The sequence below is a fragment of the Salmo salar genome, chromosome 02, assembly GCF_965601325.2.
Source record: "Salmo salar chromosome 02, fSalSal1, whole genome shotgun sequence".
Classification (NCBI taxonomy): domain Eukaryota; kingdom Metazoa; phylum Chordata; class Actinopteri; order Salmoniformes; family Salmonidae; genus Salmo; species Salmo salar.
In genome coordinates this window covers 12,990,111-13,014,814 of record NC_138292.1, presented here as the reverse complement: position 1 = coordinate 13,014,814, position 24,704 = coordinate 12,990,111, and the positions used below count along the sequence as shown (strand labels likewise).

The following is a 24,704-nucleotide window of genomic DNA, read 5'->3' as shown; positions in this document are numbered from 1 at the left end:
TTCTTCCACACCGATCTCGACAAACCATTTCTGTATGGACCTACCTTTGTGAATAGCTGCATTGTCATGCTGAAACAGGAAAGGGCCTTCCCCAAACTGTTGCCACAAAGTTGGAAGCACAGAATTGTCTATAATGTCATTGTATGCTGTTGCGTTAAGATTTCCCTTCACTGCAACTAAGGGGCCTAGTCCGAACCATGAAAAACAGCCCCAGACTATTATTTCTCCTCCACCAAACGTTACAGTTGGCACTATGCATTCGGGCAGGTAGCATTCTCCTGGCATCCGCCAAACCCAGATTAGTCTGTCGAACTACCACATGGTGAAGCGTGATTCATCATTCCAGAGAACGCGTTTCCACTGCTCGAAAGTCCAATGGCTGTGGGCTTTACACCACTCCAGCCGACACTTGGCATTGCGCATGGTGATCTTAGGGTTGTGTGCGGCTGCTCGGCCATGGAAACCCATTTCATGAAGCTTCCGACGACCGGTTCTTGTGCTGACATTGCTTCCAGAGGCAGGTTGGAACTCTAATGACTGCTCCAACCGAGGACAGACAGTTTTAACACGCTTTAGCACTCGGCGGTACCGTTCTGCGAGCTTGTGTAGCCTACCACTTCGCGGCTGAGATGTTGTTGCTCCTAGATGTTCCCACTTCACAATAACAGTACTTACAGATGACCGGGGCAGCTCTAGCAGGGCATCCTACGACAGTGCCTTCAGTAAGGCTATTCTACTGCCAATGTTTGTCTATGTAGATTGCATGGCTGTGTACTCGATTTTATACACCTGTCAGCAACGGGTGTGGCTGAAATAGCCGATTCAACTAATTTGAAGGGGTGTCCACATACTTTTGTGTATATATAGTATGTCTTGGGTTTTAGTTCTTTCAAAGTTTGAGACTGCTCAGTACTCAATGTCTTTATTTATTAGTTGTATAGTCAGTCAAAGCTATTTGAACAGTGGTTTTGGTGAACAGTGGGAGTATGTTTTTGGACAGTAAGAATTGGTGCAGTATCCTTGAATACAGCTGGAGGTATACAGTGTGCTTCATTATAACAATATATCCAGGATGCTAATAAATACATGAACACTGCTTACAACAGTCTTAAACCAATTGCAAAAAACTGATATTGAGATTATGAAAAGAAAAAAAACATTCCTCTGCAGTAAACGAGAGAAATCTCACTGTAGTATGAAAACAGTCAAACAGTTCAGATTCCTCAGCAGAGAGGTGGTGCAACAACGAACTATCATCTTAGTCCACTCTTCACCTCTCCTCCTTTTGAGTTGATTTGGCTTCTCTTCCAAACTGTTGGGATCTAGGGAGGAGAAAGAGGGTTTTTATAACAACACAAGTCATGGAAATGATCAGAATAATCTCAAGACGAAACGCTCCAACTGCTCTTAAACGCAAATAAAACTAAATGCATGCTATTCAACCGATCATTGCCCGCACCTGCCCGCCCATCCAGCATCACTACTCTGTACGGCTCTGACTTAGAATACGTGGATAACAACAAATACCTAGGTGTCTTGTTAGACTAAACTCTCCTTCCAGACCCACATTAAGCATCTCCAATCCAAAATTAAATCTAGAATCAGCTTCCTATTTCACAACAATGCATCCTTCACTCATGCTGCCAAACATACCCTCGTAAAACTGACCATCCTACCGATCCTCAACTTCGGCGATGTCATCTATAAAATAGCCTTCAACACTCTACTCAACAAACTGGATGCAGTCTATCACAGTGCCATCCGTTTTGTCACCACTACCCACCACTGCGACCTATACGCTCTCGTTGGCTGGCCCTCGCTTCATACTCGTCGCCAAACACACTGGCTACAGGTTATCTACAAGTCTCTGCTAGGTAAAGCCCCGCCTTATCTCAGCTCGCTGGTCACCATAGCAGCACCCACTCGTAGCACACGCTCCAGCAGGTATATCTCACTGGTCACCCCCAAAAGCCAATTCCTCCTTTGGTCGCCTTTCCTTCCAGTTCTCTGCTGCCAATGACTGGAACGAACTGCAAAAATCACTGAAGCTGGAGATTCCCATCGCCCTCACAAGCTTTAAGCACCAGCTGTCAGAGCAGCTCACAGATCACTGCACTTGTTCATATCCCATCTGTATACAGCCCATCTATCTACCTCATCCCCATACTGTATTTATTTATTTTGCTCCTTTTGCACCCCAGTATCTCTACTTGCACATCTACCATTCCAGTGTTTAATTACCATATTGTAATTACTTCACCACCATGGCCTATTTATTGCCTTAATTCCCTTATTTGCACTCACTGTATATAGACTTTTTGTTTTGTTTTTTCTACTGTATTATTGACTGTATGTTTTGTTCATTCCACTCTGTGTTGTTGTATGTGTCGAACTGCTATGCTTTATCTTGGCCAGGTCGCAGTTGCAAATGAGAACTTGTTCTCAACTAGCCTACCTGGTTAAATAAAGGTGAAATAAATAAAACTACATTTTAAAACTGAGCTTAAGCATGATCAAGATGTCAGACACATGCAGTACCCAGGGACTTTATACACGTTACACACTAGTATGCATCAGATGATACTCATTTCTATCCAAATATATCATGAAATTAACAATTCAATTACCTGTGGGGGGACAGTAGGCTCAAGATGTCGACCCAGGAACGAGAGCAGTCTCCTCCAGATTAGTCCACTACCCAGGAACATGAAGCCTGTCACCAGCCAGAACACCTTGGGGTCCTGGGGGAACAAACACGACACCATAGATAAAACTCTCTGTTCGATCTAGCGTTATATCTCTATGGACCACACACTGAGCCAGTCATCCTTCACCTCAGGTTCATCTGCCATTTAGCAATATAACATTGCTGCAGCTGGCTAGTTTACAATGAGCATGTGTTGCCAGGTTAACAAACTCAATGTTAAATTGTCTCACGTGTAATTTCTAAGATTAAAGCTTTATCATCAATGCATATCATTAACCTCCTCAAACGTGGATTCCAAGTTCATCCCGAAGGCGACGCCCATCAGGCCAAATAGCGAGAGAGAGAAGGTCCCCATGGTGAGCTGCAGGTTCAGACGCATCATCACGTTCCGGTGACTGGGTGGGCCAAGGCCCATGGGGACAGAGGGAAATGGGATGGTAACAAACTAGGCCTGACTAACAGAGAGCTGTTTAAGCCAATTAACAACAGGAGAAAAGAAAAATGCCATGTTAAGCAGTTGGAAAAATAGGCTAGTTCCCCTGATAGCATGAAATACAGAAAACGACATCAGGACAAATTAAGTCTACCAAAAGCCAGTTAAATCTGCAATACACTTAAACTGATTTTTTTTGTTGTTGTCTAGCTAGATAATTCTGCCAGCATATTTTGTATGGACGCAGCATGACTATTACACTATACCAGAGATGCATAACTGGCGCCCCCCCCTTAAATATTACTAACAGGTTAAACTCATTTTGGCCAAGGGATCTATAAAATAAGTTTAGTGTGTAATAGAATCAAATATAATATTATTAATCTATAATGTATGTTTTTAACCCTGGGCAATATGGGCCTGGGAGGCTCACAGGGATATTGATATACACAGTACTCCACCAACTATACATTTGCAACTCATTGAAGCTTTAAAACATTAACGTTTTGTCTCTTAAAGCTGCAACAACAAAATAATCTCTTCCCCGTGACAAAATGTGCAGAATTACAGGATATTAGCTTGAAAACTGCAAAATGTTCTCCCTGATGTCAAGAGACGGGCCTTTAAAATGTTCCTTCCCAGGTCCGAGACTTGGTTCGTCCGGTCACGCACTGCCAAAGTCATAGTAAAACTTTTTGTATGCTATTTGTTATCTCACTCGAGTTGTGTTCTGATTATGAGGGGGTCCCTGATGAATTTGCTACCGGGCCCAAAAGGTTTGAGAACCCCTGCCCTATTCCCTACATAGTGGACTACTTTTGAGGCCTATGGGCCCTGGTCAAACATACTGTACTATATAGGAAACAGGGATGCAGACAGGGTTTAGTCGTCAGTACCTGTCCAGGTTGATGAAGATAACACTCTCTGAGTCGTCTATCAGGCCCTTGAGCTCCCTGGTCGTGTTGCCCAGCTCCTCAGCCTGCATGAAGTAGTTCTCCAGGAGAAGCTCCATCTCCTCAGCATGATCAATGCCCAGACTGCTCTCCTCACTGCCTCCAGAGACACACACAACAACAAGAGAGACCAATAAAGCCTTCATCCAACAACTCTTAAGAAAAAATATATATATACTTTATTCATCCACACGAGAGAAATGTGTCTTCTGCTGTACCAACCCCTCAGACACACACACAGACTAGGTTTTAAAGGCTGGACCACGAGGCAGCCACAGTGCCGTGCCCAGTGAGCAGTTCAGGGGGTTTACATCAAGGGTGACCCTTGACGGATTGATGCCAGCAACCCTCCCGTTGTCAGCTCACTCCCACCATAATGAAAAACGTGTACAATGAACACAAATAATCTCATGAAGTACCATGTGCCTACAAAATCTGCATGTTGAAATTTCACTTACAACACACGTGGATCCGTCCACTTGGTGACACAAAGCTCCTCGATCATCTCCTCTTCGTCTAGGATCTTCAGCAGACTGTCCTTGAAGACCTTGATGTCTGTCTCCAGCTCTGACAGGCTGGGCAGAAAACAGTTAGGGTTGAACAATTATGGTAACTTTCCCCCAAATTCCCAGAAATCCCGGTTGGAAGTCTCCCGAATCAGGATGGAGAAAGGGAATGAGATTGACTACACAGCTAAACCAGCCACGCCTTCTCGTGCAGGATTTCTAGATCCATACAATAGCCATGGCCCAACTATAACCATAGGTGTTCATCTTTTCTACACCTACAATACATTTAAGTCATTTAGCTGATGCTCATATCCAGAGTGACTTACAGGAGCAATTAGGGTTAAGATTTTTTACGTAGTCAGCTCGGATTCAAACCAGCAACCTTTCAGTTACTTGGCCAATGCCCGTAATAGAGGATCTGCCTTGATAAGATGAACCAAACGTTACATGCAAAAGCAGCAACGCTCCTTATCATGATGTGACTGGAATTTCTTTTCCACTCACTTCTTTCTGTTCTGAAGAAGTATATGCAGTTTGCTGCGATCTGCAGAGAGTAGTTTAGGATCCACAAGAGACTCTAGAATGTCCAGGATGACAGGGTGAACCTCATTCAGCCGAGCCTGAAGGGTGTTTACCTATACACAAAACAAACAGACACACATACATGCATAAACAAATACCAGGTGACACTTTATTTGGATAGTCCCAAGTAGATGGTTTGTAGATGTTCAATAACTGTCAACAACATATCAACTAACTATCCACTAACCCTTATCCTGAGGTACTGACCTGTTGCACCCTCTTCAACCACTGATCATTATTTGACCCTGCTGGTCATCTATGAACGTTTGAACATCTTGAAGAACAATCTGGCCTCAATGGCCACGTGCTCTTTTAATCTCCACCCGGCACAGCCAGAAGAGGACTGGCCACCCCTCAGAGGCTGGTTCCTCTCTGGGTTTCTTCCTAGGTTCCTGCCTTTCTAGGGAGTTTTTCCTAGCCACCGTGTTACTACATCTGCATTGCTTGCTGTTTGGGGTTTTAGGCTGGGTTTCTGTACAGCACTTTGTGACATTTATAAATAAATGTAATTGATTGATCCGTAACCCTGAACTCAACCCTTACCCTAACCCTAGCAAGCAGTTGCTTATCAACAGATAGTATGACCATGAGTAGATCATCAATATGTGACTATCCAAATAAATAAAGTGTGAACAATTGTTGTGATAAATGAATAGTAAATGAGTGATTGAGTAGCGTGTGTCTTACCCTGTGCTGCAGAATAGCTTCAAGGGCTCTGAACTCAAATGGCAGTGAATGAGTGGCAAGAGCTCCATGATCCCCATTCAACTGTGGAGCCAACTCCAGGACCAGCCATCTCTCCAATCCCAGACCTCGGAAATCCAACACCAACAGGCTATTGGGGGTCACTACTGCCTTCAAGGCCTGAAGACACAAGAACAGACTCTGTTCAGGTGCAAAAACGAGTCAAGTTCGGTCACCTGTTTTTACTAGTGTGCGATTTTATACTTGTTTTTTTAATCATAGGATTCTCTAAAAGTTAGAGGATAATTTGAGGCTAGCTGTCACGACAGGTGACAAACGCAGCAGTTTAGCTGACAGTACCTTCAGCATAACGCTATAACACGAAACAAAAACATTTACATCATTTTACATTTTAGTCATTTAGCAGACGCTCTTATCCAGAGCGACTTACAGTAGTGAATGCATACATTTCATTTCATGCATTTAAAAAAAACATTTTTTATACCGGCCCCCCGTGGGAATCAAACCCACAACCCTGGCGTTGCACACACCATGCTGGCGTTGCAAACACCATGCTCTACCAACTGAGCCACAGGGAAGCAGTACGTAGCTACCTCCATGCGAATGATGATGTTGTTGTTCCTAGCGGTGATGCTGGTGAAGTGTTGGAACCTGAGGTCTCTGGCCTGCAGACTCAGCTCATGATACAGCTCCATCTTCTTCTTCTCTGAGATAGGAATCAGACCAGGGGTCAGAAGTCACACTCAAAACTTATAGGAAGGACAAATACCTTGTCAGTAACAAAGTACAATAAACAATTGCATTTCGATGTAGTCCTTGTGAGAACAGAAAACTTAAAAAAGCAAATAATGGGCAAGCTAATGAGGACAATAAATGTTCCAATACTTACCAAATGAGGTTACATTTCCATCTTTGTCAAATTTCATCTATGACATAAGAGCACAGTTGTAGCTACTGCCAGTATATTGCTGTAGAACTTGTAGGTACATTCCACACACTCCCTCAGGTGAACAATATAGGTAGTCACAATGAACTGACACATTGGTTCTCTCTGTTCTAGCATTTTGCAGAAGCAATCTTTTTATAGAATGTTGGCATTGTCAATGTTGATAAACATTTGATCATATCCCATATACCGCTGACAGACATAACATTTAGGAGAGACTAGAATAACAATTTCAAATTGGATATGATTGACACAACTAAAACTTGCCACTTACCACAACAAAAGCAGGAGCCACACTTGAGAGGGATGCCTCAGTTCCTCTATGGCGAATTAAATATGCTGCCAATTAAACAAAAATAATAATCCATTAGCCAACAACAACATGTGTGTTGCAGCTAGGTCTTCTTTTTCGGTGGGGTTTATCGGCGGTTGGCATCCAATGTTATGATGCATTACCGCCAACTACTGTACTGGAGTGGGGGCCAGAGACTGGGAGAAACTAAATCCTACTTGCCAGCCCCGTTGCTCTTAAAAAATAGAAAATATTTGAGACTATATCTAATGACGTTCTACTCAATATACTCTAAACTAACTTCCTGTTTCCCCTTCTCCCTCATATTAGATCTCAGCCTCTCTCTTTCCCTCTGATACTGCCCACACTGTAGCAATGCAAGCTCAACAGTCTCTGTTTCCTGGCAATAACCACACTTTCCTGTTGGATGCTTTCCTATCATATTTAAAGTCTTATTCAACTGGTTGTGTCCCACCCTTAATCTTGTAAAAATAGCCTCTCTTCTGTCCCTTCCTGACGTCCTCCCCAACTTTCCTCTGTATTTGGAATAAATGCCTGCCCATAGTATCTCTATTCCACTGCTCCTGCCATCTCTGCACCTTCACTGTCCATATCAGGCTTTTTGCCTCTGCCTGGCTCATTGAAACGACAACATCAACACTACTAAGTGCTGGTTTCACCAGTACATTTATGTAGTCTCCCCAACACCTCTAGATCAACTACTGGAGGCGGGAGTAGCTTTGTGCAGCTAGGTCTAGCCATAACAGTAAAAATGTTACATCACCTACCAGGCGGACATGATTGCAACAGTGTTGCTTTCCCCCTCGTCACCGGCTGATGCTTGGAGAGTTGGCATTTTATAGGTGATCTGGAACAACTCACTGTTCTGCAGGTCAAACAGCCGGTGAGGACCCCAAATTTAATGTCCAGAGATCTCCGAAGACCACCCATGGTGAACGACTTGAAACAAGCTTCCATTGCTTTGTTCACCACCACTGCATTTTAGCAAAGTGTCCTTAGTTCTTTAGCTACTTAGTTAGTCTAGCCAGTTGATCAGTTGCATTGCTGGTTATTCCACTTGTATCTGGAACTGAATCACTAACGTAGGGTAGGTAGCTGGTAAACTTATCAGCTGGCTACGTAGCACTGGACAAAGACAGTGGTTTGTTCTGAAAAATCATACAACCGTTTCAGTCCAAAGTCGGGTAAATTCTATTTTGTGAGCACGGTTGCTGGATCGAATCCCCGAGCTGACAAGGTAAAAATCAGTCGTTCTGCCCCTGAGCAAGGCAGTTAACCCACTGTTACCCGGGCGCCGAAGACGTGGATGTCGATTAAGGCAGCCCTCCACACCTCTCTGATTCAGAGGGGTTGGGATAAATGCAGATGACACATTTCAGTTGAATGCATTCAATTATACAACTAACTAGGTACCCCCTTTATTTAGCTAGTTAGCACGCAAACAATGCGCTAGCTAGCAAGGTAGCTAACTGCTAACGTTAGCGAACAAACTTTTATGCTGCTAGCAGCAGACTAACTCATGCCTCCCGAACGACCTTCTAAACGTGTCGCACAGTCGCAAAAATGTGCCATATGTGATTAAAATAGCAAATAACAATAGGCTTGCAGCTGGTATAGCTAAATCCAAGATACGTTATTCCTCCGTAACACAGGGACAGCTAGCTCTGAGCAACTACAACCAGCAGGCATCGGGGTGTTTTGGTGTTACAGTAACACGTGCTCGTGCATGACCCTGAACTCGAGAGGATGAATCAGTTTCAACCAATGACGTTGTTCAACGAAAGAAAACTTTACTTGAGACTTCCGTATATGTTCGGGAAGAAACAAAACACCCTCGATATTTTCCAATTTATCCACGAAATGTAATTTCCCTATGCTCAAAAGATACATTACATTGAGGGTTGTGTTTTCACCTTGTGGTTACCACTGTGGCACCCAATCGTCACCCTGTATTTCACCTGACGCGGAACGGGGAGGCGTTATCCGCGTCAACACCACCACCACCGAACCGTAGGCGTCTTCGCGTGCCGCCTGGATACAGTTCTGGCTTACAAGATGCCGAGCGGCGTGATGCGTCTGATTTGACAAATTGTATATTTTCTGATGATATCATTGACACACTTTTGTGGTCCTATACTCCTAGCTTTAGCTGTCAATGTCCATCATTCGTTTTGGTCGTTTTTTATTTTTACATTTCATACCAGTATGTTCCCTTCGTGCTATTCAAAGCCGACGAGTTCGAAGGACCTATTCAAAAGGACTTATCTGACAAAAATATTACTAGGGGTGTTCGTCGTGTATATGTCACACACCTGCTGGGTGATTTATGGCTTTGTATACACCAAGCCTTGTGAGAGAGGTAAAGGAGACTGCATTTCTTCCTACCTTGCAGAAAGACCCCGTCTCCAGGTAAATAGTGGCCTTGATCTTACACATACTGCAGTGAAACCCTAGATTTAGGGTAGGTTTTTAATACAATTAATCATCTTTAGCTATTGTATTTGGTCAGATAATTCATGCATCACAATTTAATTAGTGACCATGGTGCACAAGAAGTGTCTTTCAGAGCCCATAAAGATAAATTGAATTGAATCATTGCGAAGTCTCATTTATTTTAACAGCTCAGCATTTTCTCCAGTTTGAGGCCTGACCACAGTGAACTCAACCTCATCATCAAGATAGATGACTTTGACATACATTCTAAATTTGAAAGGTAGGCCGAAGTCCCATTTAAATCTGCAGTCATGTGGCGTAAAAATAGCATGTCACTTTTAGTCCAGTATAAAGATAAGGTTATGGGCTGCATCCCAAATGGCACTGTATTCCCTATAGTCCCTGATCTAAAGTAGTGCACTATATAGACACTATGGTGTCATTTGGGACAGAAGCCTATATCTCTCACCTGTCACCATTGCTTTTCTTGATTTAAAGGGTGGTGAATGTATCCCTGCCGTTGGCAACACGTAACAACGGGACTCTGCACACATTGGTTTATGTACACAAGTTTGGAGTGTCTCCCTTGCAAGATAACCGGCAGGTCCATCATGTTGCCCAGCTCAGCACCTACATGATGTCCAGAGGAAATCTCAGCTCTGCTAAAGAGGTCCTCAAAGTAAGACAACTAAACAATTTCTCTGTTTCATTCTGGACTGGCAAAAGATCATCTTTAACTCCTCTGTTTGGTTGACCCATTTGATCATCTCTTTCATGGCTTCTCCTGGTCTTGCGTTTTCTCAGAAACATGCTGCCACTGCTCCTCGAGAAGTAGACAGACCCATCTCTCACTGGAGGTCCCGTCTAACCCTAAACATGATGTCAGAGGACTTCACCTTCAACAGAGGGGCCTTGCCAAGTGATGTCCGGCGCTACATGAGAGTGTAAGTCTCATATAAAAATGTTGTATTGTGTGAGTGTGTTTATTTTGGGAGTGGGTGTGTGCTATAAGGCCTAAAATACACTTATATAGCACAGCATCACTCACATTATGCAGAGCTAGCTACAGAGATGGTGAGAAATATTGATGTTCTGTATTTCAGATATTTTGTCTCGTGTTTTAGATTTCAGGATGAAAACAGGATGGTATATCTCCCACTTTTACACATTGATGAACTCAGCGTCAGGGTAAAGGACATGATGGTGAGATGTTACTCTTCTTGTAAATTATATTACAGTTATAAACACTAATTTCAAGAACATTAAAACATACCTCACAAAGAGGGCTTGGAGGATACTTGTTTTTACAACATGTGTTTGTAGGAGATTAACGGCTCCACAACCAAACTACCTCTTACAATATCCTACGAAGGCCTATCGCTGAGGCAATTCCGTCTCTGGATCCACATGCAGGATGTAATGTTTTCACTGAAACGTTTTGGTTAGTTTATTACTTTAGTCCTAAACTTTAGCCCTCCTTTTAAACTACAGAGATAACATACGTTTGTCAACTTCTTGTAAAATAACTTTTTTGCTTCATTTATTACAGGGTTCACTGAGGTGAATATAGATGAAATCAAAGGTGTTCTTGTGGACAACAACTTGTACCTGTTAGCATTGACTACCCTGGTGACTGCATTCCATGTAAGTGATTTTCTATTAGAATTCATTAATTCTATTAGAATTCATTAATTCTATCACAAAGATCATTTCAAATCATGTCAGCCATCTACAGTTTTCTTTGTCTAATGTTTCAGTTCATATTTGAATTCCTGGCCTTTAAAAATGACATAAGCTTTTGGAGGAAGAAGAAAAACATGGTGGGCATGTCTCGCAAAACAGGTACGAGTGAGGGAGGAGTAAAATACATCTTTATAATAATGCATTTCATTTTCTTATTTATGCATCCAAGTTTTCATGCCAATTTCCTAACTGAGTTAGGGAAGATGAGGTGTCAGGCTTGAAATGCGTTCCAAATGGCACCCTATTCCCTCTATAGTGCATTACTTTTGACCATGGTAGTGCACTACATAGGGAATAGGATACCATTTGGGACAGATATGTGGTGTTTGTGCAGATTTGGGTATCATTACTACAGATAGTTATCCAAGGCAGGCCTCTGGATAATCCCACCATCTGCCCACAAACACTACCTCCAGCAGCACACGAATCTACTGATCTACTCCCATCTACCTCAGCACTAACCCAGCTCTATCTGTTTCTCTATGCTGTTCTGTTCCAGTGCTGTGGAGATGCTTTAGCACCATAGTGATTCTCCTGAAAATGCTGGAGGAACGAAGCAGCTTGCTAGGTCTTATTCCTGTTGGAATAGGAACCACAATTGAGGTATCTGCCATGAGTCAGCAGTTTGGAAAGGATTTAGAATATCAATACAAATAATCAATGCTTTTTGCCAAGCATAGCTGCGGATGGCAGAAGGTTCAGTGTTACCATACCAGATCTCATGAATTCCTTCTTCTCCCTCTCTACATACCTGTAGGTATGGAAGGTCAAAAAGGTTTCCAAAATACAGCTACAGTGGAGAACCTCTAGGTCCATAGTTCATGTAAGTATTAAAAAATGTGTGTATATATTGTTTATTCCTAGTGGTTTATTCATGTTGTGTGCCAATGAGTACATGTTGATTTTAATTAAGAATCTGTTATCGGAAAAAATGTATATTTTAGCGTTAAAAACAAACAGTAGTATAAATTCAGGATTATTCCTTGAAACTGGTTGTCTTCAGGTTGGTAAATTTGATGAATCAGAGAGAAAGACTATACAACATGACACACAGGTAAGTGCTGAATTAGTGGTATGTTTGGTTCCTCTTAACACTAATACCATAAATCAAGCAGACAAGTATTTTCTAATGCAGTTCTCCATTTTCTAGGCAATGAAATGCCTGTCTTATTTAGTGTACCCTCTGTCTATTAGTGGAGCCATCTTCTCTCTGGTGTACCTGAGGTATAAAAAGTAAGACAAGTCTGGAGTTGAATTGTATTTAAAATATAAATAAATAGGTTTGATGAGGACATTGATCATCAACGTATCTAATATTCAGATTTTATTTTGACAGCTACTATTCATGGTTAATCAACAGCCTTGTCAGTGGTAAGTTTACACATACTCTATCAAGCCTCCTTGGGGGTTATGTTTTGAATTTAATATCAATTGATCACACAAATACAATATTTTATATAGATCTTTAACACTAGCCTGGTCAAGCAGACTGAACGCTGCACTCACTATTTGTTGTACTGTGAAGTGAAACAGAATGTGACTTACCGAGAGATCAGGCTGGTTTCACAAGGCTACTTCATCATGGCCAATATGTTTTTTTTTTATTAGCCACTACAGATGTAGGATCTTAATTTGATCACTTTTGTTGCATAGAATTTTCCTGCACTGCCAAATGCAGATAAGCTTTGTGATTTACTGAAAACCCACACTAACGTTATTGCACTTTACATATAGCCTACTTTTGGCCAGCTAATAGCTTAACCACCAGTCAAGCAACATGGACTAAATGTTCAAATCATGTTGCCGCAGAGTTATTTTGCTTTGACAAAAGGTCAAATTAAGATCCTACAACTTGTATTAGTGGGTAATATCAATAATTCCAACTGAAACTGGGCTTCCCCCTGCAGGGATTTATGCTTTTGGATTCCTCTCTATGGCTCCTCAGCTGTTCATTAACTTCAAGGTTTGTCCTACTTTGTCCTAATTTAGAGCATAATGGGCCCTGAGTAAAATGTTCTATTTTGGCACAAATCTTCACTTTCTTTTCTTGTTCTTCTTCAGTTGAAGTCCGTGGGCCATTTGCAATGGAACGTATTGATGTATAAAGTGAGTAGCAACAGTAACTGTTTTATAGTATAATTAATTGTTGTTGGAGCGATAAGCAGTTGCTTAACTAAAGTCCATCTAAAGTGTCATCAAGTTGTCTGTTCTTCTTCACGTTGACACTGTATATGCATCCCAAATGGCCCTCTATTCCATAGTGCATCCTATGGGCCCTGGTCAAAAGTAGTGCACTATGTAGGGAATAGGGTTTCATTGGGGGTGCATTCAGAGTTAGAATTAAGCACTCTTGTGCCTTCTCTTTAGGCAGTCAATACATTCGTCAACGATGCCTTCACCTGTGTCTTCAGCACACACCCATCCCACCAGCTGGGCTGCTTCAGGGATGAGATTCTGTTTCTCCTCTACCTTTACCAGAGGAGGTGGGTGGGACATAGTTCAGCTATCGTCAGTGACCCTGAAATACTCTAGACTACGTCCCAAATTGCACCCTATTCCCAAATGGCTCTGGTCAAAAGTAGTGCACTTTAGAGAATAGGGTACCATTGGGGATATAGCCCTATAGTCACTCGTTATTAGATGATTTAACTGTTCATCATTCTGAGCCCTCCTGTGATCTATTGACCTGGATGATCAGGGGTTTGGTTTCTGACAGTTAACCAAACATGTGATCTCATTCATTTACTTCTCTATCTGCCCCCCACCCCCTGTAGGCTTTACTCTACGAACAAGACCAGATGTCGTGAGTATGGATCATGCCACCACAACCACAGGAAACTCAAAGCCCAATGATGACTGAGGTCATCACCAGAAAACATGGTTGAATGAAGGAAACATACCTGCACATGGTGGGGTTGTAAACAGCATGGAGGCTCTCTGAGGGTGCATCAGGGTTTATTAGAAGCCTTTAGTAAAGTTCACAATTCGTAGAGAATACAGCTTATTTTTAGTCAACCCTGTGTTGTTCATCATTAACCACTGATATTTCCATGTGTTAGAAGTTTGACCAACCCGTATATAGCCAGTATGTAGCCTACAGAAGCATGAACCTTTTTTTTAGTGATGCATATTGATTACTGCATTGTTAGGTTTGAGGCTTGCAAGAAAGGCATTTCACTGTACTTGTGGACATGACATTAACACTTGAAAAAGGAGGCTGCCCCTCGCCCTGCCTGCACTGCTCCATGTTACCAGATATAACCAGGATGTAGCCTACTGAAGCATAAAGCTGCCCACTCTGCCTGCACTGCTCCATGTTACCAGATATAACCAGGATGTAGCCTACTGAAGCATAAAGCTGCCCACTCTGCCTGCACTGCTCCATATTGTCCACAAGAATGCAGTGTTGTCAGCTCCTTGCTGTACTGTTTTCTGCTTGTTCTTTCAGTCCTCTACTTCCTGTTTGAGAAAAGTACATGTATAGATGGGTGCTAAAGGGGGGGAATGAGAAACATGTACAAAAGATGGAGTAACGTGAAGTACAGTGAACTCCTGATAAATTCAATGGCTTTGGACAGTCATATGTGAGAGCTAACCGGAACATGCCCATAACCTGTATCTATCCAGGCTGTATTTGAAATGGGACGATTGAGCTACAATGCACTAATGAAGTTTTTTGCACTTATACAATGCGCACTTATCAGGAATCAACTGTACTTTTAAATAATGAAGATACTGTAAGGTCTTTAAAAATGAAGTAGGAAGTGTAGCCTGTTTTTGAATCACATCCTTCTACCAGGGTTTATGGAATGCCTTTCCTCTTTGATTAAATTATTACAATTAAATGATTTATGTGTTTCTCTGTTGCATTGTCATGACTAATGAAAAGCGTTAGCTGGCATACACACAAAGACAATTATTTAGTGTAGAGGTGCTGACCAACAGCGAAAACACTGTAAGCTCTAAAAACACAGAGTTGCACAGTCCATACTAATACAGTCCCAGTAATCTACTGGGTAAAACACTAATGCCATGAATGATTGAACCAGGTTTTGTAGACAAACAGTGCAATTAGTGCAACCAATGACAATAGTGAGGAGTATGTCATAATTATTAGGTCGATAAGAATGAATTGAGTAAAACTGTTAAGACAATAGTTTACAGCATATGGAATATATAATGCTCAAAAAAATAAAGGGAACACTTAAACAACACATCCTAGATCTGAATGAAATAAATAATCTTATTAAATACTTTTTTCTTTACAATGTTGAATGTGCTGACAACAAAATCACACAAAAATAATCAATGGAAATCCAATTTATCAACCCATGGATGTCTGGATTTGGAGTCACACTCAAAATTAAAGTGGAAAACCACACTACAGGCTGATCCAACTTTGATGTAATGTCCTTAAAACAAGTCAAAATGAGGCTCAGTAGTGTGTGTGGCCACCACGTGCCTGTATGACCTCCCTACAACGCCTGGGCATGCTCCTGATGAGGTGGCGGATGGTCTCCTGAGGGATCTCCTCCCAGAACTGGACTAAAGCATCCGCCAACTCATTTACATTTACATTTAAGTCATTTAGCAGACGCTCTTATCCAGAGCGACTTACAAGTTGGTGCATTTACCTTATAATATCCAGTGGAACAACCACTTTACAATAGTGCATCTAAATCTTTTAAGGGGGGGGTAGAAGGATTACTTTATCCTATCCCAGGTATTCCTTGAAGAGGTGGGGTTTCTGGTGTCTCCGGAAGGTGGTGATTGACTCCGCTGTCCTGGCGTCGTGAGGGAGCTTGTTCCACCATTGGGGTGCCAGAGCAGCGAACAGTTTTGACTGGGCTGAGCGGGAACTGTGCTTCCTCAGAGGTAGGGAGGCGAGCAGGCCAGAGGTGGATGAACGGAGTGCCCTTGTTTGGGTGTAGGGCCTGATCAGAGCCTGAAGGTACGGAGGTGCCGTTCCCCTCACAGCTCCGTAGGCAAGCACCATGGTCTTGTAGCGGATGCGGGCTTCGACTGGAAGCCAGTGGAGAGAGCGGAGGAGCGGGGTGACGTGAGAGAACTTGGGAAGGTTGAACACCAGACGGGCTGCGGCGTTCTGGATGAGTTGTAGGGGTTTAATGGCACAGGCAGGGAGCCCAGCCAACAGCGAGTTGCAATAATCCAGACGGGAGATGACAAGTGCCTGGATTAGGACCTGCGCCGCTTCCTGTGTGAGGCAGGGTCGTACTCTGCGAATGTTGTAGAGCATGAACCTACAGGATCGGGTCACCGCCTTGATGTTGGTGGAGAACGACAGGGTGTTGTCCAGGGTCACGCCGAGGCTCTTAGCACTCTGGGAGGAGGACACAAGGGAGTTGTCAACCGTGATGGTCATGGAACGGGCAGTCCTTCCCCGGGAGGAAGAGCAGCTCCGTCTTGCCGAGGTTCAGCTTGAGGTGGTGATCCGTCATCCACACTGATATGTCTGCCAGACATGCAGAGATGCGATTCGCCACCTGGTTGTCAGAAGGGGGAAAGGAGAAGATTAATTGTGTGTCATCTGCATAGCAATGATATGAGAGACCATGTGAGGATATGACAGAGCCAAGTGACTTGGTGTATAGCGAGAATAGGAGTGGGCCAAGAACAGAGCCCTGGGGGACACCAGTGGTGAGAGCGCGTGGTGCGGAGACAGATTCTCGCCACGCCACCTGGTAGGAGCGACCTGTCAGGTAGGACGCAATCCAAGCGTGGGCGGCGCCGGAGATGCCCAGCTCGGAGAGGGTGGAGAGGAGGATCTGATGGTTCACGGTATCAAAGGCAGCAGATAGGTCTAGAAGGATGAGAGCAGAGGAGAGAGAGTTAGCTTTAGCAGTGCGGAGAGCCTCCGTGACCCAGAGAAGAGCAGTCTCAGTTGAATGCCCAGTCTTGAAACCTGACTGATTAGGATCAAGAAGGTCATTCTGAGAGAGATAGCAAGAGAGCTGGCCAAGGACGGCGCGTTCAAGAGTTTTGGAGAGAAAGGAAAGAAGGGATACTGGTCTGTAGTTGTTGACATCGGAGGGATCGAGTGTAGGTTTTTTCAGAAGGGGTGCAACTCTCGCTCTCTTGAAGACGGAAGGGACGTAGCCAGCGGTCAAGGATGAGTTGATGAGCGAGGTGAGGTAGGGGAGAAGGTCTCCGGAAATGGTCTGGAGAAGAGAGGAGGGGATAGGGTCAAGTGGGCAGGTTGTTGGGCGGCCGGCCGTCACAAGACGCAAGATTTCATCTGGAGAGAGAGGGGAGAAAGAGGTCAAAGCACAGGGTAGGGCAGTGTGAGCAGGACCAGCAGTGTCGTTTGACTTAGCAAACGAGGATCGGATGTCGTCAACCTTCTTTTCAAAATGGTTGACGAAGTCATCCGCAGACAGGGAGGGGGGGGGGGGGGAGGGGGAGGAGGATTAAGGAGGGAGGAGAAGGTAGCAAAGAGCTTCCTAGGGTTAGAGGCAGATGCTTGGAGTTTAGAGTGGTAGAAAGTGGCTTTAGCAGCAGAGACAGAAGAGGAAAATGTAGAGAGGAGGGAGTGAAAGGATGCCAGGTCCGCAGGGAGGCGAGTTTTCCTCCATTTCCGCTCGGCTGCCCGGAGCCCTGTTCTGTGAGTCGTCGAGCCACGGAGCAGGAGGGGAGGACCGAGCCGGCCTGGAGGATAGGGGACAGAGGAAATCAAAGGATGCAGAGAGGGAGGAGAGGAGGGTTGAGGAGGCAGAATCAGGAGATAGGTTGGAGAAGGTTTGAGCAGAGGGAAGAGATGATAGGATGGAAGAGGAGAGAGTAGCGGGAGAGAGAGAGCGAAGGTTGGGACGGCGCAATACCATCCGAGTAGGGGCAGAGTGAGAAGTGTTGGATGAGAGCGAGAGGGAAAAGGATACAAGGTAGTGGTCGGAGACTTGGAGGGGAGTTGCAATGAGATTAGTGGAAGAACAGCATCTAGTAAAGATGAGGTCAAGCGTATTGCCTGCCTTGTGAGTAGGGGGGGAAGGTGAGAGGGTGAGGTCGAAAGAGGAGAGGAGTGGAAAGAAGGAGGCAGAGAGGAATGAGTCGAAGGTAGACGTGGAGAGGTTAAAGTCACCCAGAACTGTGAGAGGTGAGCCATCCTCAGGAAAGGAACTTATCAAGGCGTCAAGCTCATTGATGAACTCTCCAAGGGAACCTGGAGGGCGATAAATGATAAGGATGTTAAGCTTGAAAGGGCTGGTAACTGTGACAGCATGGAATTCAAATGAGGAGATAGACAGATGGGTCAGGGGAGAAAGAGAGAATGTCCACTTGGGAGAGATGAGGATTCCAGTGCCACCACCCCGCTGGCTCGATGCTCTAGGGGTATGCGAGAACACGTAGTCAGACGAGGAGAGAGCAGTAGGAGTAGCAGTGTTATCTGTGGTAATCCATGTTTCCGTCAGCGCCAGGAAGTCTAGGGACTGGAGGGTAGCATAGGCTGAGATGAACTCAGCCTTGTTGGCCGCAGACCGGCAGTTCCAGAGGCTGCCGGAGACCTGGAACTCCACGTGGGTCGTGCGCGCTGGGACCACCAGGTTAGAGTGGCAGCGGCCACGCGGTGTGGAGCGTTTGTATGGCCTGTGCAGAGGAGAGAGAACAGGGATAGACAGACAAATAGTAGACAAGCTACAGAAGAGGCTACGCTAATGCAAAGGAGATTGGAATGACAAGTGGACTACACGTCTCGAATGTTCAGGAAGTTAAGCTTACGTTGCAAAAATCTTATTGACTAAAATGATACAGTACTGCTGGCTGGTGGAGTAGGCTAGCTAGCAGTGGCTGCGTTGTTGACTTTGAACGTGTAGCTGGCTAGGTAACCTCGGTAGTTTCAGTACTACACCTTGTCATGATACAAAACAACTTTGTAGCTAGCTAGCTAACATAACACTAATCAAGACGTTCCTTGTAGTGTATTTAGTTTCAACAATGCTGCTCGTCGGTAATAGTTAGCTGGGTTAGGAAAAATGGCGTCGCAGGGGACGGAAATAGCTGGCTAGCTAACCTCGATGGCTGGCTAGCTAACAATTATCAAGCTATGACAAAGACAACTAAGTAGCTAGCTAGGTAACACTGCACTAGTCACAACTCCTGGACAGTCTGTGGTGCAACGTGGCGTTGGTGGATGGAGCGAGACATGATGTCCCAGATGTGCTCAATTGGATTCAGGTCTGGGGAACGGGCGGGCCAGTCCATAGCATCAATGCCTTCCTCTTGCAGGAACTGCTGACACACTCCAGCCACATGAGGTCTAGCATTGTCTTGCATTAGGAGGAACCCAGGGCCAACCGCACCAGCATATGGTCTCACAAGGGGTCTGAGGATCTCATCTCGGTACCTAATGGCAGTCAGGCTACCTCTGGCGAGCACATGAAGGGCTGTGCGGCCCACCAAAGAAATGCCACCCCACACCATGACTGACCTACCGCCACACCGGTCATGCTGGAGGATGTTACAGGCAGCAGAACGTTCTCCACGGTGTCTCCAGACTCTGTCACGTGCTCAGTGTGAACCTGCTTTCATCTGTGAAGAGCACAGGGGGCCAGTGGCGAATTTGCCAATCTTGGTGTTCTCTGGCAAATGCCAAACGTCCTGCACGGTGATGGGCTGTAAGCACAACCCCCACCTGTGGACGTCGGGCCCTCATACCACCCTCATGGAGTCTGTTTCTGACCGTTTGAGCAGACACATGCACATTTGTGGCCTGCTGGAGGTCATTTTGCAGGGCTCTGGCAGTGCTTCTCCTGCTCCTCCTTGCACAAAGGCGGAGGTAGCGGTCCTGCTGCTGGGTTGTTGCCCTCCTACGGCCTCCTCCACATCTCCTGATATACTGGCCTGTCTCCTGGTAGCGCCTCCATGCTCTGGACACTACGATGACAGACACAGCAAACCTTCTTGCCACAGCTCGCATTGATGTGCCATCCTGGATGAGCTGCACTACCTGAGCCACTTGTGTGGGTTGTAGACTCCGTCTCATGCTACCACTAGAGTGAAAGCACCGCCAGCATTCAAAAGTGACCAAAACATCAGCCAGGAAGCATAGGAACTGAGAAGTGGTCTGTGGTCTCCACCTGCAGAACCACTCCTTTATTGGGGGTGTCTTGCTTATTGCCTATAATTTCCACCTGTTGTCTATTCCACTTGCAGAACAGCATGTGAAATTTATTGTCAATCAGTGTTGCTTCTTAAGTGGACACTTGGAGTTACATTGTGTTGTTTAAGTGTTCCCTTTATTTTTTTGAGCAGTGTATTACGCTATTGTTATCATATGGAAACATAACTATTTATTGTACATAATATTAGCATCAACTCCGGGGAGGGGCCAGCTGAGTGTAAGACTGTGTCATCTGCATATAAATGGATGAGAGAGCTTCCTACTGCCTGAGCTATTTTGTTGATGTAAATTGAGGAGAGTGTGGGGCCTAGGATCGAGCCTTGGGATACTCCCTTGGTGACAGGCAGTGGCTGAGACAGCAGATTTTTAGACTTTATACACTGCACTCTTTGAGAGGGGTAGTTAGCAAACCAGCCCAAAGACCCCTCAGAGACACCAATACTCCTTAGCCGGCCCGCAAGAATGGAATGGTCTACCGTATCAAAAGCTTTGGTCAAGTCAATAAAAATAACAACTCAATATTGCTTAGAATCAAGGGCAATGGTGACATGATTCAGGACCTTTAAGGTTGCAGTGACATCCATAACCTGAGCGGAAATCAGATTGCATACCCGAGAGAATACTATAGACATCAAGAAAACCAGTCAATTGATTATTGACAAGTTTTTCCAAAACCTTTGATAAACAGGGCAAAATAGAAATAGGCCTATAACAGTTAGGATCAGCTTGATCTCCCCCTTTAAATAAAGGATGAACCGTAGCTGCCTTCCAAGCAATGGGAACCTCCAAAGGAAAGATAGGTTAAAAGGATTGAGATAGGCTAGGCGATGGTAGGGGCAGCAACCTTAAAGAAGAAAGGGTCTAAACCATCTGACCCAGAAGTTTTTTTGGGGACAAGTTTAAGGAGCTCCTTTAGCACCTTGGACTCAGTGACTGCCTGCAGGGAGAAACTTTGTTGCGGGGCAGGGGAAAAAGAGGGAGAAGCATCGGGGATAGTCGCATTAGAAGGGGTGTGAGATGAGAAAATGTTGGACGGGCAAGGAGGCATGGCTGAGTCAAATAAGAATCCTGACCTAATAAAGTGGGGATTAAAGAGCTTAGCCATGTGCTTCTTGTCAGTAACAACCACATCATTAGCATTAAGGGACATGGGCAGCTGTGAGGAGGAGGGTTTATTCTCCAGGTCTTTAACCGTTTTCCAGAACTTCTTGGGGTTAGACCCACAGAGAGAGAACTGCTCCTTAAAGTAACTAACTTTGGCCTTCTGGTAGCCTGAGTGCACTTATTTCTAATTTGACTGAACGATAGCCAGTCAGCCTGAGTATGCGTGTGCCGAGCCTTTCGCCAAATGCAATTCTTGAGGTGGAGTAACTTTGCAAGATCACGGTCTAACCAGGGGCTGAACCTGTTTTAATTCTCATTTTCTTTATGGGAGCGTGTTTGTTAACAAGACCACTGAAAATATAAAAAAAGAAGGTCCAAGCGTCTTCGACAGAGGGGATCAAGCTGATTCTATACCATTGTTACATGTAATCTTTTGGTTCAACCATAATGCATAATAAGCATCATCAACGGGGGGATCATATTGGGTGTACGCTGATAAGCTGTAGAAAGAATATATTCATTTATAAGCCTTCATAAAGAAGAGAGAAGAAAAGAAAAAAGAAGAGAGAAGAATTGTTCAGAAGAAGGGACTGAGATCAGAATCAATATTCAGACCACTAGGTGTCAATGTTTTTAGATATGATATCCAGTAGGCCTCCCTCTGTAGTAGTAGGATCTCCATGTTATCTCTTCTCCTTGGTAGAGCAACATGCTCAATGCCTGTGTATTTGAGGAGATTGGATGGTTAGCTTCAATAAAGTTAGCTCCTACTGGATAGTCAGTGTTCTTGCACCTGATTGAGCTGCGTTGTTCAGCTATGCTTTGTTTTAATTGTCTATTCGTTTGTCCTACGTAAGTTTTCACACATTAACAGCTGATGAGATAGATTACTCACTTGGTCTTGCATGAGATGATGCCCCTAACAGGGATCTTTTCGACCTGTATATGGGTGTCTGAAAAAGGATGTTTTTGTAGTGCTATTGCACTGTGCGCATGAGCCACATTTGTAGTTCTCATTTGGAATGGGTGTCAAGAGTGTCTGAGTGGGCTCAGTGGGCAGGTCAGATCTCACCAAGCTATCTCTAATATTGCAACCACGCTTAGACCACCAGTGGGGGCTCCTTGAAGAGGTGTGCACATTTTTGGTCTGATTACAGAATATGCCAGTGCATTTTCAGGATTGCTTTCATTTTCTCCACACCCTTGGTGTACTTAGTGCAAAAGACTGTTGCGTTGTTTTTCTTCTATGGTTCAGTTTTTTGCGATGCCTCTCTTGGTTTTCATTCACAGCAGCATGAAGAGTTTTGTCTTTATAGCCTCTCATTTTTAATTTATCTGTAATTTTCTTAACATTGCTGACAAAATCTGACTGGTGGCCACAGATTGGTTTAACTCTGCATAACTGGCTATATGGTAGACCATTCTTGAGGGGAAGGGGATGCATACTATCCACACGTAGCAGGTTATTGCGGTCTGTGGGCTTTGTATTTACCGTGCCCCTTCACTTCTTCAAAATGTTGTTAGGTTACAGCTTCGTTCTAAAATTGATGAAGTTGTTATTTTTGCTCATCAATCTACACACAATACCACATAATGACAAAGCAAAAATAGGTTTTTAATACATTTTTGCTGAAAAAAAAAGAAATATCACATTTACACAAGTATTCAGAATCGTTACTCAGTACTTTGTTGAAGCCCCTTTGGCAGCGATTACAGCCTCAAGTCTTCTTGGGTATGATGCTACAAGCTTGGCACACCTGTATTTGGGGAGTTTCTCCCATTCTTCTCTGCAGATCCTCAAGCTCTGTCAGGTTGGATGGGGAGCATTGCTGCACAGCTATTATAAGTCCAGGCTCTGGCTGGGCCACTCAAGGACATTCAGAGACTTGTCCCGAAGCCACTCCTGTGTTGTCTTGGCTGTGTGCTTAGGGTCTGAGGTCCTGAGTGGTCTGGAGTAGGATTTCATCAAGGATCTCGCTGTAATTTGCTACGTTAATCTTTGCCTCAATCCTGACTAGCCTCCCAGTCCCTGCCGCTGAAAAATATCCTCACAGCATGATTCTGCCACCACCATGCTTCACCAAAGGGATGGTGCCAGGTTTCCTCCAGACGTGACGCTTGGCATCAGGCCAAAGAGTTCAATCTTGTATTCATCAGACCAGAGAAACTTGTTTCTCATGGTCTGAAAGTCCTTTAGGTACCTTTTGGCAAACTCCAAGCGGGCTGTCGTGTGCCTTTTCCTGAGGAGTGGCTTCCGTCTGGTCACTCTACCATAAAAGCCTGATTGGTGGAGTGCTGCAGAGATGCTTGTCCTTCTACAAGGTTATCCCATCTCCACAGAGGTACTCTAGAGCTCTGTCAGAGTGACCATTGGGTTCTTGGTCACCTCCCTGACCAAGGCCCTTTTCCCCTGATTGCTCAGTTTGGCTGGGTTGCCAGCTCTAGGAAGAGTCTTGGGGGTTCCAAACTTCTTCCATTTAAGAATTATGTTAGCCACTGTGTTCTTGGGGACCTTCAATGCTGCAGAAATGTTTCGGTAACCTTCCCCAGATCTGTGCCTTGATACAATCCTGTCTCTATGGACAATTCCTTCAACCTCATGGCTTGGTTTTTGCTCTGACATGCACTGTCAACTGTGGGACCGTATATAGACAGGTGTGTGCCTTTCCAAATCATGTCCAATCAATTGAATTTACCACAGGTGGACTCCAATCAATGGAAACAGGATGCACTTGAGCTCAATTTCAAGTCTCATAGGCAAAGGGTCTGAATACTATAAATAAGGTATTACTGTTTTTAATTTTTAATACATTTGCAAAAAATTTTAAAAAACCTTTTTTGTCATCATGGGATGTTGTGTGTAGATTGCTGAGGACATTTTTTGATTTAATCCATTTCAGAATTAGGCTGAAATGTAACAAAATGTGGAAAAAGTCAAGGGGTCTGAATACTTTCCGAAGGCAGTGCCCTTTGTTACTTTACAGCCTTATTCTAAAATGGATTAAATACATTTTTCTCCTTACAACATTCTTTAATAATAATAATAATATTAATACATAAGCCGTGAAGTGCTTTGAAAGACTGGTCATGACTCACAACACCATCCTCCCGGGAAACACTTCCCTTTCCCACCTGGACAA

At 44.2% G+C, this 24,704-nt stretch overlaps 2 protein-coding genes across 4 annotated transcripts; one reads left to right on the top strand and one right to left on the bottom strand.

The window, feature by feature from the left end:
- Window positions 1–906: 906 nt before the first annotated feature.
- Window positions 907–8,955, bottom strand: LOC106595277 (magnesium transporter MRS2 homolog, mitochondrial). Of its 2 annotated transcripts, none has more exons than XM_045697797.2 (11): window positions 7,916–8,955; window positions 7,110–7,174; window positions 6,779–6,815; window positions 6,483–6,595; window positions 5,872–6,048; window positions 5,107–5,237; window positions 4,552–4,668; window positions 4,037–4,189; window positions 2,985–3,102; window positions 2,628–2,741; window positions 907–1,322 (listed from the first exon to the last, which is right to left on the bottom strand). In XM_045697797.2, exons 1-11 carry the CDS (start codon window positions 8,103–8,105, stop codon window positions 1,254–1,256), a joined length of 1,284 nt encoding a protein of 427 aa, XP_045553753.1. In that variant the 5' UTR covers window positions 8,106–8,955; the 3' UTR covers window positions 907–1,253. The 2 variants fall into 2 exon arrangements, with proteins under 2 accessions (XP_045553753.1, XP_045553762.1); XM_045697806.2 differs by having other exon boundaries at window positions 8,010–8,955.
- On the top strand, window positions 8,953–15,183 carry LOC106606059 (lipid scramblase CLPTM1L). 2 transcript variants are annotated; one of them, XM_045697771.2, is made up of 17 exons: window positions 8,953–9,557; window positions 9,770–9,861; window positions 10,080–10,260; window positions 10,386–10,525; window positions 10,706–10,784; window positions 10,905–11,022; window positions 11,131–11,225; window positions 11,339–11,423; window positions 11,824–11,927; window positions 12,082–12,147; window positions 12,328–12,378; window positions 12,475–12,557; window positions 12,661–12,695; window positions 13,232–13,287; window positions 13,386–13,430; window positions 13,692–13,807; window positions 14,099–15,183. In XM_045697771.2, the coding sequence occupies exons 1-17, from the start codon at window positions 9,252–9,254 to the stop codon at window positions 14,175–14,177; spliced, it is 1,731 nt and encodes a 576-aa protein (XP_045553727.1). In that variant the 5' UTR covers window positions 8,953–9,251; the 3' UTR covers window positions 14,178–15,183. The 2 variants fall into 2 exon arrangements, with proteins under 2 accessions (XP_045553727.1, XP_045553736.1); XM_045697780.2 differs by lacking the exon at window positions 13,692–13,807.
- Window positions 15,184–24,704: the final 9,521 nt, after the last annotated feature.

Bases quoted from the DNA above. Each gene is read 5' to 3' on its own strand.
- LOC106606059 (XM_045697771.2), top strand. From the start codon at position 9,252: ATGATATCATTGACACACTTTTGTGGTCCTATACTCCTAGCTTTAGCT. The intron at 9,558-9,769 runs GTAAATAGTGGC...TTATTTTAACAG, and splicing joins CAGAAAGACCCCGTCTCCAG to CTCAGCATTTTCTCCAGTTT. The intron at 12,148-12,327 runs GTAAGTATTAAA...GGTTGTCTTCAG, and splicing joins CCTCTAGGTCCATAGTTCAT to GTTGGTAAATTTGATGAATC.
- LOC106595277 (XM_045697797.2), bottom strand. From the start codon at position 8,105: ATGGAAGCTTGTTTCAAGTCGTTCACCATGGGTGGTCTTCGGAGATCT. The intron at 6,049-6,482 runs GTAGCTACGTAC...TTGTGTCTTCAG, and splicing joins ACATCATCATTCGCATGGAG to GCCTTGAAGGCAGTAGTGAC. The intron at 2,742-2,984 runs GTTAATGATATG...TTGTTCCCCCAG, and splicing joins TGGAATCCACGTTTGAGGAG to GACCCCAAGGTGTTCTGGCT.